This window comes from Anopheles merus, unplaced genomic scaffold (genome assembly GCF_017562075.2).
Source record: "Anopheles merus strain MAF unplaced genomic scaffold, AmerM5.1 LNR4000569, whole genome shotgun sequence".
In the NCBI taxonomy this organism is placed as follows: domain Eukaryota; kingdom Metazoa; phylum Arthropoda; class Insecta; order Diptera; family Culicidae; genus Anopheles; species Anopheles merus.
Window position 1 is genome coordinate 1,191 of NW_024428149.1, and position 13,007 is coordinate 14,197.

Below are 13,007 nucleotides of genomic sequence, written 5' to 3' on the forward strand. Positions count from 1 at the left end.
TTTTAATTGTACATGTTTAAATACAAGTTACGCAATTAGCAGGTCGTGAATTATTTTTATGAAATCGATAAATAATTATCTTCTATCATAGTATTTTTGTAAAATACTTAATTGGACAATTTATTTGCATAAAAATATTTTGATCATGAGATACTTATATATTCTAATTTTGTTTTGTACGAAAGTGAAGTTCTCCATATATTAGAGTGGCCTAATTCTATTATTCCATGTTAAACCAGTTTAGTTCGTTTGGAACAAAGAAGATGGGATTCACCAAAAGTATCACGGGATTCTCAAACGACGGCAAAAATGCGAAGTTTTTGAACAATTTTTTTATGTTTTTATGTTATTATATCGACGCTAACATAACTGACATACGTTTGATACAAATATACAAATAACCAAGACTTAGGGGACTGGTTTGAATGCATATATAAATGAATCTAATATAGTCATATAGCTAAATTTAATTCATGAGCACCATCATGAGCATGAGTTTGCCTTTCGTAGCTAATAATACTTTTCGTTAGTATGGTTGGGAGTGTTACCGTATGACGGTAGGGTTCGATTTATCGACAGTAAATTGTCCTGAGATTCGATAGAAGAAGGAAAGAGTGTGGCAAAAGAAAGAGTTGTGTGGGAATGTAGCTTCGGGGGGTTTGTCGTAAACTTAGGTGTGTTGGAACTCTGCATTCGCTTGCGTTTGTTTCGGTTCGTTCCATTTCTGTACCTGTCCTGAACCAAAGACGATAAATATGAGCGCAGGAACGATGTAAGCCGCGGCACCAATTATGAAAACATATTGCCATTCTTCCATAGTACTCTGCTGAACGGTAAAGTGAGCTACGAGGATGGGCGAGATGAAGCCGCTAGACGTTCCGACAAAGTTAATGATACCGTACAGCGTTCCGGCAAAGTTAGGCGCCAGGTCCTGGGAGTTTTGGAGATTGGTCATCGTAGATGCACCGTTAAACCCGAGCGAGAGTGTAATGATGGCGACACAAACGTATGGATCGAAGCCAATGTAGATTAGCCCAACGAGAAACAGGCCGGGTATTATGTGAGCTGCAATTAAAATGGAATCAGTAGTTGCTCAGTCAGTCAGAAACGCACGATGGAGTGTACGAATGTACACGCACGATGGAGTGTATGGTGTATGCGAAAGGCGCACTATGGCCGATCGATCGCCTATATCGCTCCACTAAACATGGGGCTATTTATAGGTCGTCAAAGCAACTGAAAGCTGTACACTGGAATGTTTATGTTGGCAATTTCCTTGCAAAAATTGGCACCAATTATGCGTGCAAGTGGAAAGATGAGTGGTGAGTGAATTTACTATTCCATAACGATATCCGCAGCTCACTGTATATGAATTTGTTTGAAGGTATCGCTTGAGATACCGATCGAAATGCATCGGCACGAACTATATGAGTATTAAAAAGATGGGTTTCTCCGGAAAACAAGATATCAACTATGTCAAGAAACATTGTACATTTGTGCAAATGTTAGCTTATATTGTGGCACGGAAATTCTACAGCCTCGTGCCGGTGTCATTGTATACAAAACAACCGAAATGTTTGTAAAATAGCTTGAACTTGTTGTCGAGCGCCAGTTTGAGGGAGTTTTCTGGAAAAAAGCACTTGAACCTGAACTGGTTCAAGGTGCTTCACCTCATACAACATTTTCATTGACAGGTCGAAACCACGATCGTAACACGGCATGGCAACAGTATGGTTTTTTTTTGCCGTATGGTCCGTTTACAAGTTGGTTAGGATGGCGTGGATTTTAAAATGTAAATGAGCTATGAATGACCTAATGATGTTGATAAAGTATATCTTTCAGACAAAAGCGAGACAACCAGCCTTGTGATGTAGTTGGTGATATGAAACGATATGCGTAATCAACCAAATTTGCTAATTAATAATCATGGATATATGAAACATTAATTTGTTTTTTTTGATATTTCATTTTATGTATATAGTGTTATTGCGGCGTGAGACAGTCGTCGTCAACTCGCACGATTTAACAATAGGCCCGAAGATAAAGTGTAACTGTTCTGTTATTATGAAATGAGTTCTTATAAGACACTTACAGAATAAGCAGAAGGATTTGCGTATTGCAGTGACGCGCATAATCGAATTTTTACGAAGCAAATCACCCACTGTTCCGAATAAAAATGCTGCCAATGATCTTGCTAGATATGGTAGTGCCGCTAGGAATCCTGCTTTGGCAAGCTTAAATCCAAGTACCTGTTGGATGAAGAAATCATTAAGACAGTGAACAAATTGCTAAACCCGTAGATGTTTAGAGGGCTTACCTCACTCATAAATTTAGGTGCTGCAGTTATCAAGAAGTACAAGCCCCACAGGTTGCCAAAATGCAACACTAGCAAGGCCAAAAATGGTGGCGATGTAGCAAGTGATGCAATTGGTGGTAAGAGCTTCGATTTCGAGATTGTGTCGCCGAGTGACTTTTCTATATAGTCTTTCTCTTCCGCTTTTATGCGAGGATGGGTTGATGGACTGTCGGCTACAATAATGTACCATAGCACTGCTACGATGGCAGAGATTACTGCTGGAATGTAGAATGCAAAGGACCATCCGAGCGTCTCAATTAGAACGCCGACCAGGGGCCACGTGATAACCGTGCCAAATGTTCCACCCATGAGAGCCGATACGAACTTTCCCTTCTCGTCTGGGGGTGCCCATTTAGAGATGAGGTTGTGTAATGCCGGATACAAAAAGCCCTGATATAATACAATTTATAATGAAAACAAAACAAAACAAAATTAGATCATAAGTAAAAGTTATGTGAATGCAAAAATAGCAACAATGCAAGCACAGCTATTCTACTCGTATTTGATATAGCTGCGATTAGAATTAAACACTGTACACTCTTGAGGCTAAGAACAAAATAGCAGCTTATTTCGCTTTGGGCCAACCTCACTTTCACAAACATTTACAATTCACTTTGCTGTGAAATAGCTGTATAATTACGCATACAAAGAAACATGCATGTGAATGCGAGCATATTGAACTGTTTCCAAGATAAACAACAACAAAATCCAATCTTAAAGGACGGTAATGAGTATTTGAATAATTTAGTAGCAATTTCCCATAGTGTGCTACAATAATAATATCGCAGCGGCTTTCAACCGGTGGAGAATTTCGGATAAAAAAATCGCTAAATATCATGGATGGCCACGCTCTCCCCCACTCATGAACTTGTAAGGGGGGAATGCAATCCTACATGCACCCTACATGGGAAGAAAAGCTGCAAAAAGGTTGAAAACCACTGATTTATCGAGATCAAATTAAACAATCAAATTAGAAACAAAAATATAAAACATTGGTGCTATAATCATGAGTTCGTTAGGTAATTTTTACTTTCACTTATATTGTCGCTGTGCATTGCTGTTCAAATCCGACGCGATTTGGTTAAATATATTTGCTATCGAAGCCTTCAAAGAGAGTTACGATCCATTTTTGTTTGGAAATAATATCGAGCATTCAGATAGATTGAAACCATGTTTACTTACACCCAAAATTCCTAGCGCCACGCGATTGGCAATAGTGGCCCACATGCCATTGTCAGCGGCTAGGGGAGTTAATGCGGTTAGGAGTGCACTAAATGCCAACGACAGTCCAACCATATTACGTCCGCCAAAGCGTTCCGCAAAAATACCGGCCGGCAGCGACGATATCAGATAACCGTAGAAATAGGCGCCCAAGATGATGCTTTGATCGTGAGAGCTCCAATTATATCGTGGACCATACTAAAATAATAGAGAAAGAAAAGGCTATTGAATAAAATCACACACATACACACACACAAACAACCACACGCTTTGTACGGAAAAATGATATTTCGTAGAAATCATATACAAGATGAAGAAATCACCTACATCGGGGACTTTTGAATTTTCGATCATTGTTTGATTAGTTGCTCCATCAGATATGTTGTTATGGTCCAAGGGTGCAGATTGTTTGATGTTGCTTTGAATTGGCTGCACCATTGCCAATATATTGACAGACATGTTTACTCGTAACATATAGCTGATGAGACATGCCATAAACAACATAATAGACACGTTGAACCGGGTCGGTATGCGATCTGCGAGTTTATAAAAGAAAATACACGGAATGGATTAATTTAAAAGATAAGCATGATTTTTTTAACGATTTCTGCATGATGCAAAATCATGGTCGGAGTAGAATATACGTAATTGTGTGCTGGAAAGCGAGCTTTAGGAGATTGTGATTGTGGATGGTGGAGAAGGAGATTTGTGCATTTAATGGCTTTAGTTCGTTGTATTGTTTGGTTATGGCAACCTTAGCTACTGTTCTCCCTCATCTAAAGCGATATAAATTTGTGCCAATACACGTGCCAACTATAAAAAATCCATAGCAATCAGTAACAGTCACGATTTAAAACAGTAAACACGATATAGTAACAAATAACAAGTATTGACTATGTACAATACTTGTATAAATAGTGTAAATATGTCTGCATGGCTTTTTATAACGTAATTAAATGTACTATGAGTTTTATATTATACTTCTTTATATTTTTGAGGACTTTCATAAAAATGAATTACTAGTTTTGATTTTTGGTAATACTGACTCATTATTGGGGAATGGAAGGGTAAACTTAAAATGCCAAATGCCAAATGACTATTTCTGTTATTATTTCGATTATAACGTAACACGTTTTTTGTATGAGCTGTGTTATTGCCATGATTTGATTTCAAAGAACGATGCAACTGCCACTTGAATAATACTTGAATGCCACTTGACCAATACCTGTATTTACTAAATGAACACCTGTATTTACTAAATAAACACAAATACATCCTGAATTTTGTTGCTGCACAAGTTTATCACGCACTTAAAAAATGTCGATATTTTTCAAGCCGCGCAAAGCCTAAAACCGGGCTCGTGCACGTCTCACGGGATGTTGCAAGTATGTGTCTACATTCATACCGGTATACATAAATGATTCTTCGTTGCGTAAGCTTGTTTAGCCGATCATTGCCTCCGGATGACAAGTTTACGGTCACTGGTGTGCTATCAATTTGATTGCTCAAATCGAAATAACACGAACTTTGAATAGTATGTGTATGTTTGAATAGCCAGTTAAAGTGAAGGCTAGTTTGAGCTTCGTCGAGCTAGTTTTGCTAAAGAAAACGGGAAGCTGATGCCAAAGTTGCCAATGTCCGGAATGTCGTAAGAACGATATGTAATGTGATTTAAGTCAAGCAAGCACTGTTTGCAGAGATGAACTGCTGTACACAATAAGATTTACAATAATCAAAATGAAAGGATTACGAGTATAAGATGATTGCTAAATTAAACTTAGTAGAAAAATGTAACCGTAGTTTACACAGTCTTGTCGTTGTAGATGTAAGAGCTCTCGCATGATGAGGGCAATAATAGGCTTCAGCACTTCTATTCAGCACATTCTTTGTTTGTACTTCTGTTTGTGTTGGCACGGTTGATTGACCCTATTCTAATCACTTACAACGATCATAAGCTGATGCCTTTGGGATAATGTTCGGTTAATGCTTAAACTATGTTTCGTTATTGGAACAAATGAATGGAATTGGCCATAATTTCTTCCAAACTAAGCATTAAGCAAAAGTATAAATGTTGAGTGTTGAGCAACTCATAGCATCAGTCAATAAGTTGAATCAGTCCATCATGCACCTGATTTTAGGTACTCTTCTTACGTTTGCGGTGCTAATCCACGCTGCACCCGGTCCGTGTGAATTGCCAAGCTTATCGGAAGTTGGCAGCCAGTATTTGGTATTTGGGCAGGATTGCAGACAGTACGCGTATGGCTACAATGCTGGATCATCGGCTAAGGTGGAATTGAAGAGCGCAGATGGCACGGTATACGGTGCCTATCACTATATCGATGCCAACAACGTTACCCAGAAAGTGAACTACACGGTAAATGACGTGGATGGGTTTGTGGTGGAAGCATCTAACTTGCCTGCGCCAGTAAAAGATGATGTTTCCGATGCTTTAACAACAACAGAAGTGCCAACCACACTGCCGTCTGTTGTTCCGGAGCAAGAAACAACTCCGTTCAAACTAGTGCGCGAGTCTAGTGTCAATCAATCCAAGGATCGTGATATATATTTGAAACCAATCCTTTCCGTATGGTTTCCTGCCAGTTCGTACAACCCTGACCATGTCGTAGTGCAGCACGCTGAACTTTCAGCATCGATGCAAGAACACGATAAAAGAGTTTGAAGGATTGTCCTGGGTATAGTACACCACGGTGTTACAAACAAAACAAATATATAATTCAATAAATTGTATGGTCAATGTTCATGTAGTACGAATATAGAAATTGTATCGTGAATTGTTTAATAACGATTTAATGCATTCGAAAATGCAAAATATGTTATTCCAGTTTCAATATATGTTAAAAATATAAATTTTATACAATAATAAATTAAAACATCATAAATAAATGTTTGATCTTACCTATCGCTTTAATGAAATGGACTAGCAGCCCGTACATGCTTAAGGTGTTGTTGCTTTACAGATGATTGAAGTTTGTAAAAAATAATATTAACGCTAAATGTTCCACTAAAAAGAATATACACCTTTTTGTATGTATGCGTTCACTTGTTTAACACAATTTTTTCACACTTTTAACGAACTACGAATGATCAGTCACGCACGGAACGTGTCACACTTGAACGCAGTTTATATACCTCTCTCAGCCATGAACTGACGGAAGATTCACCATCACGTGCGTTATATTATTTTATTTTGCGAACCATTCAATTCAAACGCGTTTAGAATTGATATTAAACGAACGCGCGTTCGGATCCGAACCAGCTGCCCATGGCTCCTCACGCTTTACCGGCAATTCGCACAGTTGAGGTCAGTTGCCTCGATCATAGCATGAACTAGTCGATGTTGGCAGATTGTCGCAAAGTACTTGGCTGGTGCACTCTACTGTGACAAGGCGTAGGTAGTGGAAGTTTCTGAAAAAAAGAAAACATAGGACAAGGAAATATTAGCAATACTTAGCACCTTGCGGTTTCATGTTGTCTGCGTTTGATGAATGTTGTTTTCCTTAGGCTATGCTAATAAACTGTTTCTCAATCAAACCATAATCTTTGCATCTGAAGGAAGCTAAAAGCACGCTACCTACTAACAGGTCCAACCGATGGCTTGGATTTTTGGCAAAGGTAACAACATTTTGACGTTATTGTAGGGCACAAGCTTTGTTACTACATTTACGAGGCTGAATGCAATGGTGTATAGCGATGCCATCGTAGCCAGGGTAGATAAGCGAACAGGTAATACAGGAAGCTAGCAAAGAAGCGTAAAAATGTCATTAGAAACGAAGGTTTTTGCTGTTACCCGTAGGCACAACGCATCTTTGCAATGTTAACCTTGCAGGTTAGGTAAAACCTTATTACAGCCTTGTTATTGTGTGTGGCATTGCAGAGCAGATTATTTAGATGAGTACGGTCCCGATGCGACAATCGTATGATAACGAGTGGTAATTCGAGCATGTGTGTAGCAATTACTTTGGAGCAATGGGCTTCACGGTTTCACGCACCGGATGAATGTTTCCGTAGACGCTCAAAAGTATGAAGTGTTGAATGTATCGTTCATTAAGAACACTGGTATAATGTTATAACTAATTTTCAACACTTCATGTCAAGCGTTTACCACAAACTTATTGTATCATGTACAACCATTTTACTTTTAATAAGGGTATTTAACAACGATAACGCATATTTCGTCACCTAGATTAATACGTGCAAGTATACAAAGATTACACTGTGCACTATGTAATGGCTTGCGTTACTAGACATTTCCATAAAGCTGAATAAACAAACAGCATTATGGTCATAAAAGAGAGACACTAACGAGATTACCACAGAGTACCAAACCATCCGTGATCAACCAAAGATTCATGTTAAGGACAACTAGGCAGTAAACGTACAACAATACGAAGGCCAGTTTAATCTAATAGACAACTTATTAAGCAAATTTGTCATACACTGTAAACTATTACGAAAAATTTGTAACGGACAAGGCAAAAACATTGTAAATATGTGTGTTTGGTTTGTAATGAATGATTTAGTAAACTATGTAGGACTGGGAGTTTATTTATACTGAGTGATGAGGTTGCAAATAACAGCTTTTCTGTTTAATGAACGGGTCAAATGCGACTGAATATTAGTAGTATGCCGGAAGCCCACCCTAGTTGCTAATTAAATTATCGGTATCACAAGCTTGAATGGCTCCCGAACAGGAAGATGAGTGAATCAGTAGCAGTAGATAATCGCAGCTATGGTCGATGATAATCTTTAGACCGTTGCAAATAACTTTTAGAGTGCTTTCCCAGCTTTGTGTTTTCCGCGACCGTGATCGTTCGTTAAATTTAACTACAATGGCGAACGTGATATACACTGGAATGTTTTGCTTCCAGAACTATTCACGCAGAAATCACAAACAAAATGTACGGTAGGAAAGTAATGTTACATTTTTTTTTTTGTTCGCAGAAGGAAATATCTTATCATTTAGCAATCATTTTTGGAAAGCAAGCTCACTAATTTCGGCTTATAAATAACATAATGAATCACAAACGTTACCACAAAGCTGCTGAATGATTAGTTATAGAAAAAAACGTATTGCCCTACAAAATCTGAAGCACTTCAAACGCACACTTCATGTTAACACAATTGTCACTCTAACAATCTCACTAACGGATCGCAACGATCGTACAATGTAGCGTGCTGATCACAAACAGACTGATAGCGAAAACTTGCTACCAGACAGTTATATTGGCGAAAAAGCTTTCACGTGTGCGATCTTCGCTGGTTGCTGTCGTTGTGGCACTGAATGTGCTAACCGATATCGCCGTGAGCGAATGTTTATTTTTTTCTTCGCGAAACTGGCTACGGACCTAGTCTGTGGAGTTGTCATACACACATAGGACATCGAATGAACCCACAGCGTGGAGTGCGATTTTTAAATATAACACTAGCTTCCTACGCTTCCATGCTTTATTTTCGAAAGAAAGTTTTTACGAGAAAATCAGGGTTAAAGTTTCATTTAAAAATAAGTTAATCACTTTTATTTCATTACGTGCCATATTTGTGATTTGTATTGATTTACAAATTTGTTTGAATAAGAGAATATTTTATGATAAAATATCACATATGTAGCATTCGAATAAAGATAGCTATTATTAAGATATTATGCAATACAAGCAGATAATAATTAATTTACAAGCAATTAATTATTGATGGACAACAAACATGTTCCTCTTTAGTGTGTGGGCTACCTAGTCGTGATGAACACACATGTTTTAATAAAAATAAAACTTGGATTGAATTAACTGGCCGGTGATATCAGCTAGTAGCAATTCATAACCACTCAATGCCAAATCATGCGCGTTTTGGAAGCGAACCTAGTATATTCGTTCCGTTCCTTAAACAAATTTTTGAACGTTTAGCAGGTTCGGTAGAAACGGTAGCTTCAGTCAAAACGGTTGGAGCGATACGTTTTCAAGCTTCATACCGCAGTCTTGGCATTGGCTAAGACAGATTCGGGAAGGGGTCCCGCGGTCTTGAGATAAAGTGTGAAACCCTGGAAGATCAGTTGGAACCAGTATTGCACACGGAAACCTAAATTTTGTGCCACTCTTTGCATTCGATGCACGTGATATAGACGAACGTATCAACCGAACGTATTGAACCTACCCGTTCCGTTTCGTTTTGAAAAAAATCTAATTCCGTTCCTATTTTGTGGTTAAAAATTTCCCATCACTACCGCTAACACAGTGTTAACAAGCAATGCGATCTTTTCTATCAGTGACATGATTGGTTTGCCCATAGTGCTACCACAACAGGTAGTACGCGAATCCTATTGCAAACGGATTTTGAGATGGAAATGTGTCTAAATTTGACAGTTGGTTTCATTATTTAGATTTTTAGATTAGAAAAATTCATTTTGATGAATGTTAAATTAGTTTATAAATAACAAAAAATATCATACAATGGTGCAATTATAGTTAATGTTGTGGTTAAAGCTTACCACTTCAAGCAAAATTATACAAATAGTGAAATTTCTCGAAGAGCATTTATCATTTTAATTTCATGTGATATCAACACCACAACACATGGATATCAACACCATCGACCATTATTCAAATCTCTCTTGCTTCGGTGCTGGTGGTTTCCATTGGAGTTTAGTATTTAACACTTGAACCGACGGGCTTTTCAACCTCACTAGAACCGCCAGATGGGACAATTTTGTCCCATTAGTTATGTGTAAATATTTGGACATGTTTATTATTACGTAAGGGTTTCTTGTGGATAGTTAATTAATTAACATTATAATAAGGTATAATGAAGCTTCATTAGTAACTCAATCAATGATAAAATTGAATTGTGATCATATGAACCGCATACCAAATATATCAAAGCCAGTTTTCTGTAGAATAATATAACATTACAGAGCTTCTAGTGATAAACTCCTTATGATAATTATATTATAGATAATTATTGCTTACAGGGTTGAACCACAGTAAATCTAGGCTTACAGCTATACATTATTTAAACAATCTTATCAGTTGATTTTATGCAGTAGGGTTTTATGATAATGAAACAAGTCTAATGTTCAAAGTTGTTTGGGTATAGGCAAACGTATATGACTGGCTTTAGAAACAGGACAAGGTTTTTTTCGAAAACAAAAGGTACACCTAGATTAATTACTTCAATCATCTAAAACACATCTTTGTTTCATCAGAACCTGGCTCACATGAAACATGAAAGTTCTTTGCCTAGCTTGATAAGAAAATCGCGTCTAGATATCTTTTCTGTTGTAAGTTCTTTGCACAAAACCCAATCATTGATTCCCGCCAAATCCATCCGGCCATCTTCTACTAGCACTATTCACGGAGTACTGTCTACGTATACTTTCTACCCAGTGCTGCCAAACTTGCCAAAATGACGGATGTGCCACTCGTTGACAGCAGATATACCAGCCACTACTACGTATTTTGCCTATGGGACAAAAATGTCCCATATGGAGGTTCTAGAATAAAAAGGATTTTTAAAGAACCATATGGGATGCAATTATTTTTATTAGCGCATTCGAAAGATCGTTCAAAATAAATAAAAGTCAGAAAATCTCAATCGTTTGTCACGACGGCAAGCGGAATAACACACCTTTTTCGAGTGTGATGGGACAAAAAAGTCCCAACGGCGGTTCTAGTCTTAAACAATCGTATCACTGTTCTAGTTCTAGCGATGCATAACTTCAATGCGAAACCATAAAACAGTACAGAGCGAATGGGAAAGCTCTCCAAGCGAGGAAACTCCACTGGTTTGAGTATCTCACAAACAGAAGGCGCCACCAGCTTTTTGCTATTTTTAGAATGCATGAGTCGTTTGCCGTCTGCTAAACGAAGTATTTTTATATTCCGTTTGGGTTGAAAGCTTGAGTCGTTTAGAAGCCGTTTAGTGGTCGTTTAGTGGATTTGTGGCACTTGGATTTATTGGCATTTAAGAACTTAATAATGCTGGTTAAAATAATAACCATTTTCAATATAGTGAAATAGCTCAGGGCTTCAGAGATCATAACAGCTATCGAAACTCATGCTCATATCTGAGAATACTGCAGTGTTGAAGACGTTTGTAAGGTTTTCTTTTGGCAGTTGCAAATTCAAATTTCAAATTCAAAACGAAATTGTTTATGGAAATATTTCAAAGGCATCTAATTACTGCTAAATGCACTGCTAATCGCCTACAATTCGCCTTCAATTCGCCGGCGATTAGAAGGCATTTAAAGGAAATTTGCGGGAAGGTTACGAAATCCGGAAATACGAAAATTCGAGATACGCGGTATTTTGCGACCGTTCGGTTCCCATTAACATCTTAACGACCGCCTGTATTCTCATGGTATGGAACTTTGGTTTTGCAGATTAGCATCCCCTCCTCTACCTCATCTGTAAACCTACCGAAGACATCTGAAACTCCTACCGAAAAATACCCTACCCGCAAATTTCCGTTGAATGCCTTCCAATCGCCTTGTAATCGCTGGCAAATTGAAGGCGATCAGCAGTGCATTGTGCAACTGTCACAAGAAAACCTTACAAGCGTCTTCAGCACTGCACTGTTGTAGTGTTCCCATATATATGAGCGTGAGATTCGATAGCACGATTTATGTGTTATGTTCTCTTGCGCCAAGATATAGATAGCTTGCCACCATCTTAGCTCTTAGCCACCGTTACAGCCGTGAAAGTTTCGGTTGAAATCTTTATTCGCCTTTTAAGACGACTAAGGCCTTAAATGCCTTCTGTATGCCTTCAAAGCCGTTTAATGCTGAAAGGGTACTCGTTTTAAGTGATTATCGAAAGCGGATGTTATATCTCCCCCAACCCTTTAGCTTTACCTGTGAAATATGTCGCTTGTCAAATAGTTCATTTCGCTGTATATTTTACCTCTTTTGTCCTTGCGGTAACTGCCAAATAGAGCAGTGACATCGCTTTTGGTTCCGAACCGAGAAAGCGTGTGTTCAAATCCTGATTTTTATGATCTTTTTTCTGTGTTTATTTCTTTTTAAATTAATATTTTCTTACTATAATTAATATAAACAAAATTTATGTCAAGCAAAATTAAAATAATACCTTTGTAGCAGATGTACTGCTAACAGTAGGTCAAATCTAACTTAGCATTGCCAAACGCCAGGTAAAAAGACGTTAACCACCAGAAGCGCAAGCGCATAGCCAGCAGACAGGTAAAGAAACGTTAAACACCAGAAGCGTAAACGTTCTCGTGTTTTACCCCAGAATATAAATAAGGAAAACGCGCCACAGATAAGCACAGATAAACTTCCGTAAAAACCCAGGCATAAACAGGAAATCGTTCGCTGCATACACAATGCACGGATAGTTGATAAAACACAGGCACGCTAGGTATAAATTAAGAAACCCCTGTAAAAAACCCAAATCCGGAAAACCAA

At 38.1% G+C, this 13,007-nt stretch overlaps 2 protein-coding genes across 6 annotated transcripts; one reads left to right on the plus strand and one right to left on the minus strand.

Annotated features, from left to right (window-relative positions):
* Positions 1 to 526: 526 nt before the first annotated feature.
* LOC121602681 (sialin-like) lies at positions 527 to 8,872 on the minus strand. Of its 5 annotated transcripts, none has more exons than XM_041931450.1 (8): positions 8,630 to 8,872; positions 7,170 to 7,334; positions 6,495 to 7,003; positions 3,905 to 4,113; positions 3,539 to 3,775; positions 2,318 to 2,746; positions 2,093 to 2,249; positions 527 to 1,065 (listed from the first exon to the last, which is right to left on the minus strand). In XM_041931450.1, exons 3-8 carry the CDS (start codon positions 6,529 to 6,531, stop codon positions 671 to 673), a joined length of 1,464 nt encoding a protein of 487 aa, XP_041787384.1. In that variant the 5' UTR covers positions 6,532 to 7,003; positions 7,170 to 7,334; positions 8,630 to 8,872; the 3' UTR covers positions 527 to 670. The 5 variants fall into 5 exon arrangements, with proteins under 5 accessions (XP_041787384.1, XP_041787386.1, XP_041787387.1 ...); XM_041931452.1 differs by lacking the exon at positions 8,630 to 8,872 and adding an exon at positions 7,418 to 8,494; XM_041931453.1 differs by lacking the exon at positions 7,170 to 7,334 and having other exon boundaries at positions 8,763 to 8,872.
* LOC121602682 lies at positions 4,876 to 6,370 on the plus strand. Its single transcript, XM_041931454.1, has one exon. It carries the CDS (start codon positions 5,646 to 5,648, stop codon positions 6,255 to 6,257), a length of 612 nt encoding a protein of 203 aa, XP_041787388.1. The 5' UTR covers positions 4,876 to 5,645; the 3' UTR covers positions 6,258 to 6,370.
* Positions 8,873 to 13,007: the final 4,135 nt, after the last annotated feature.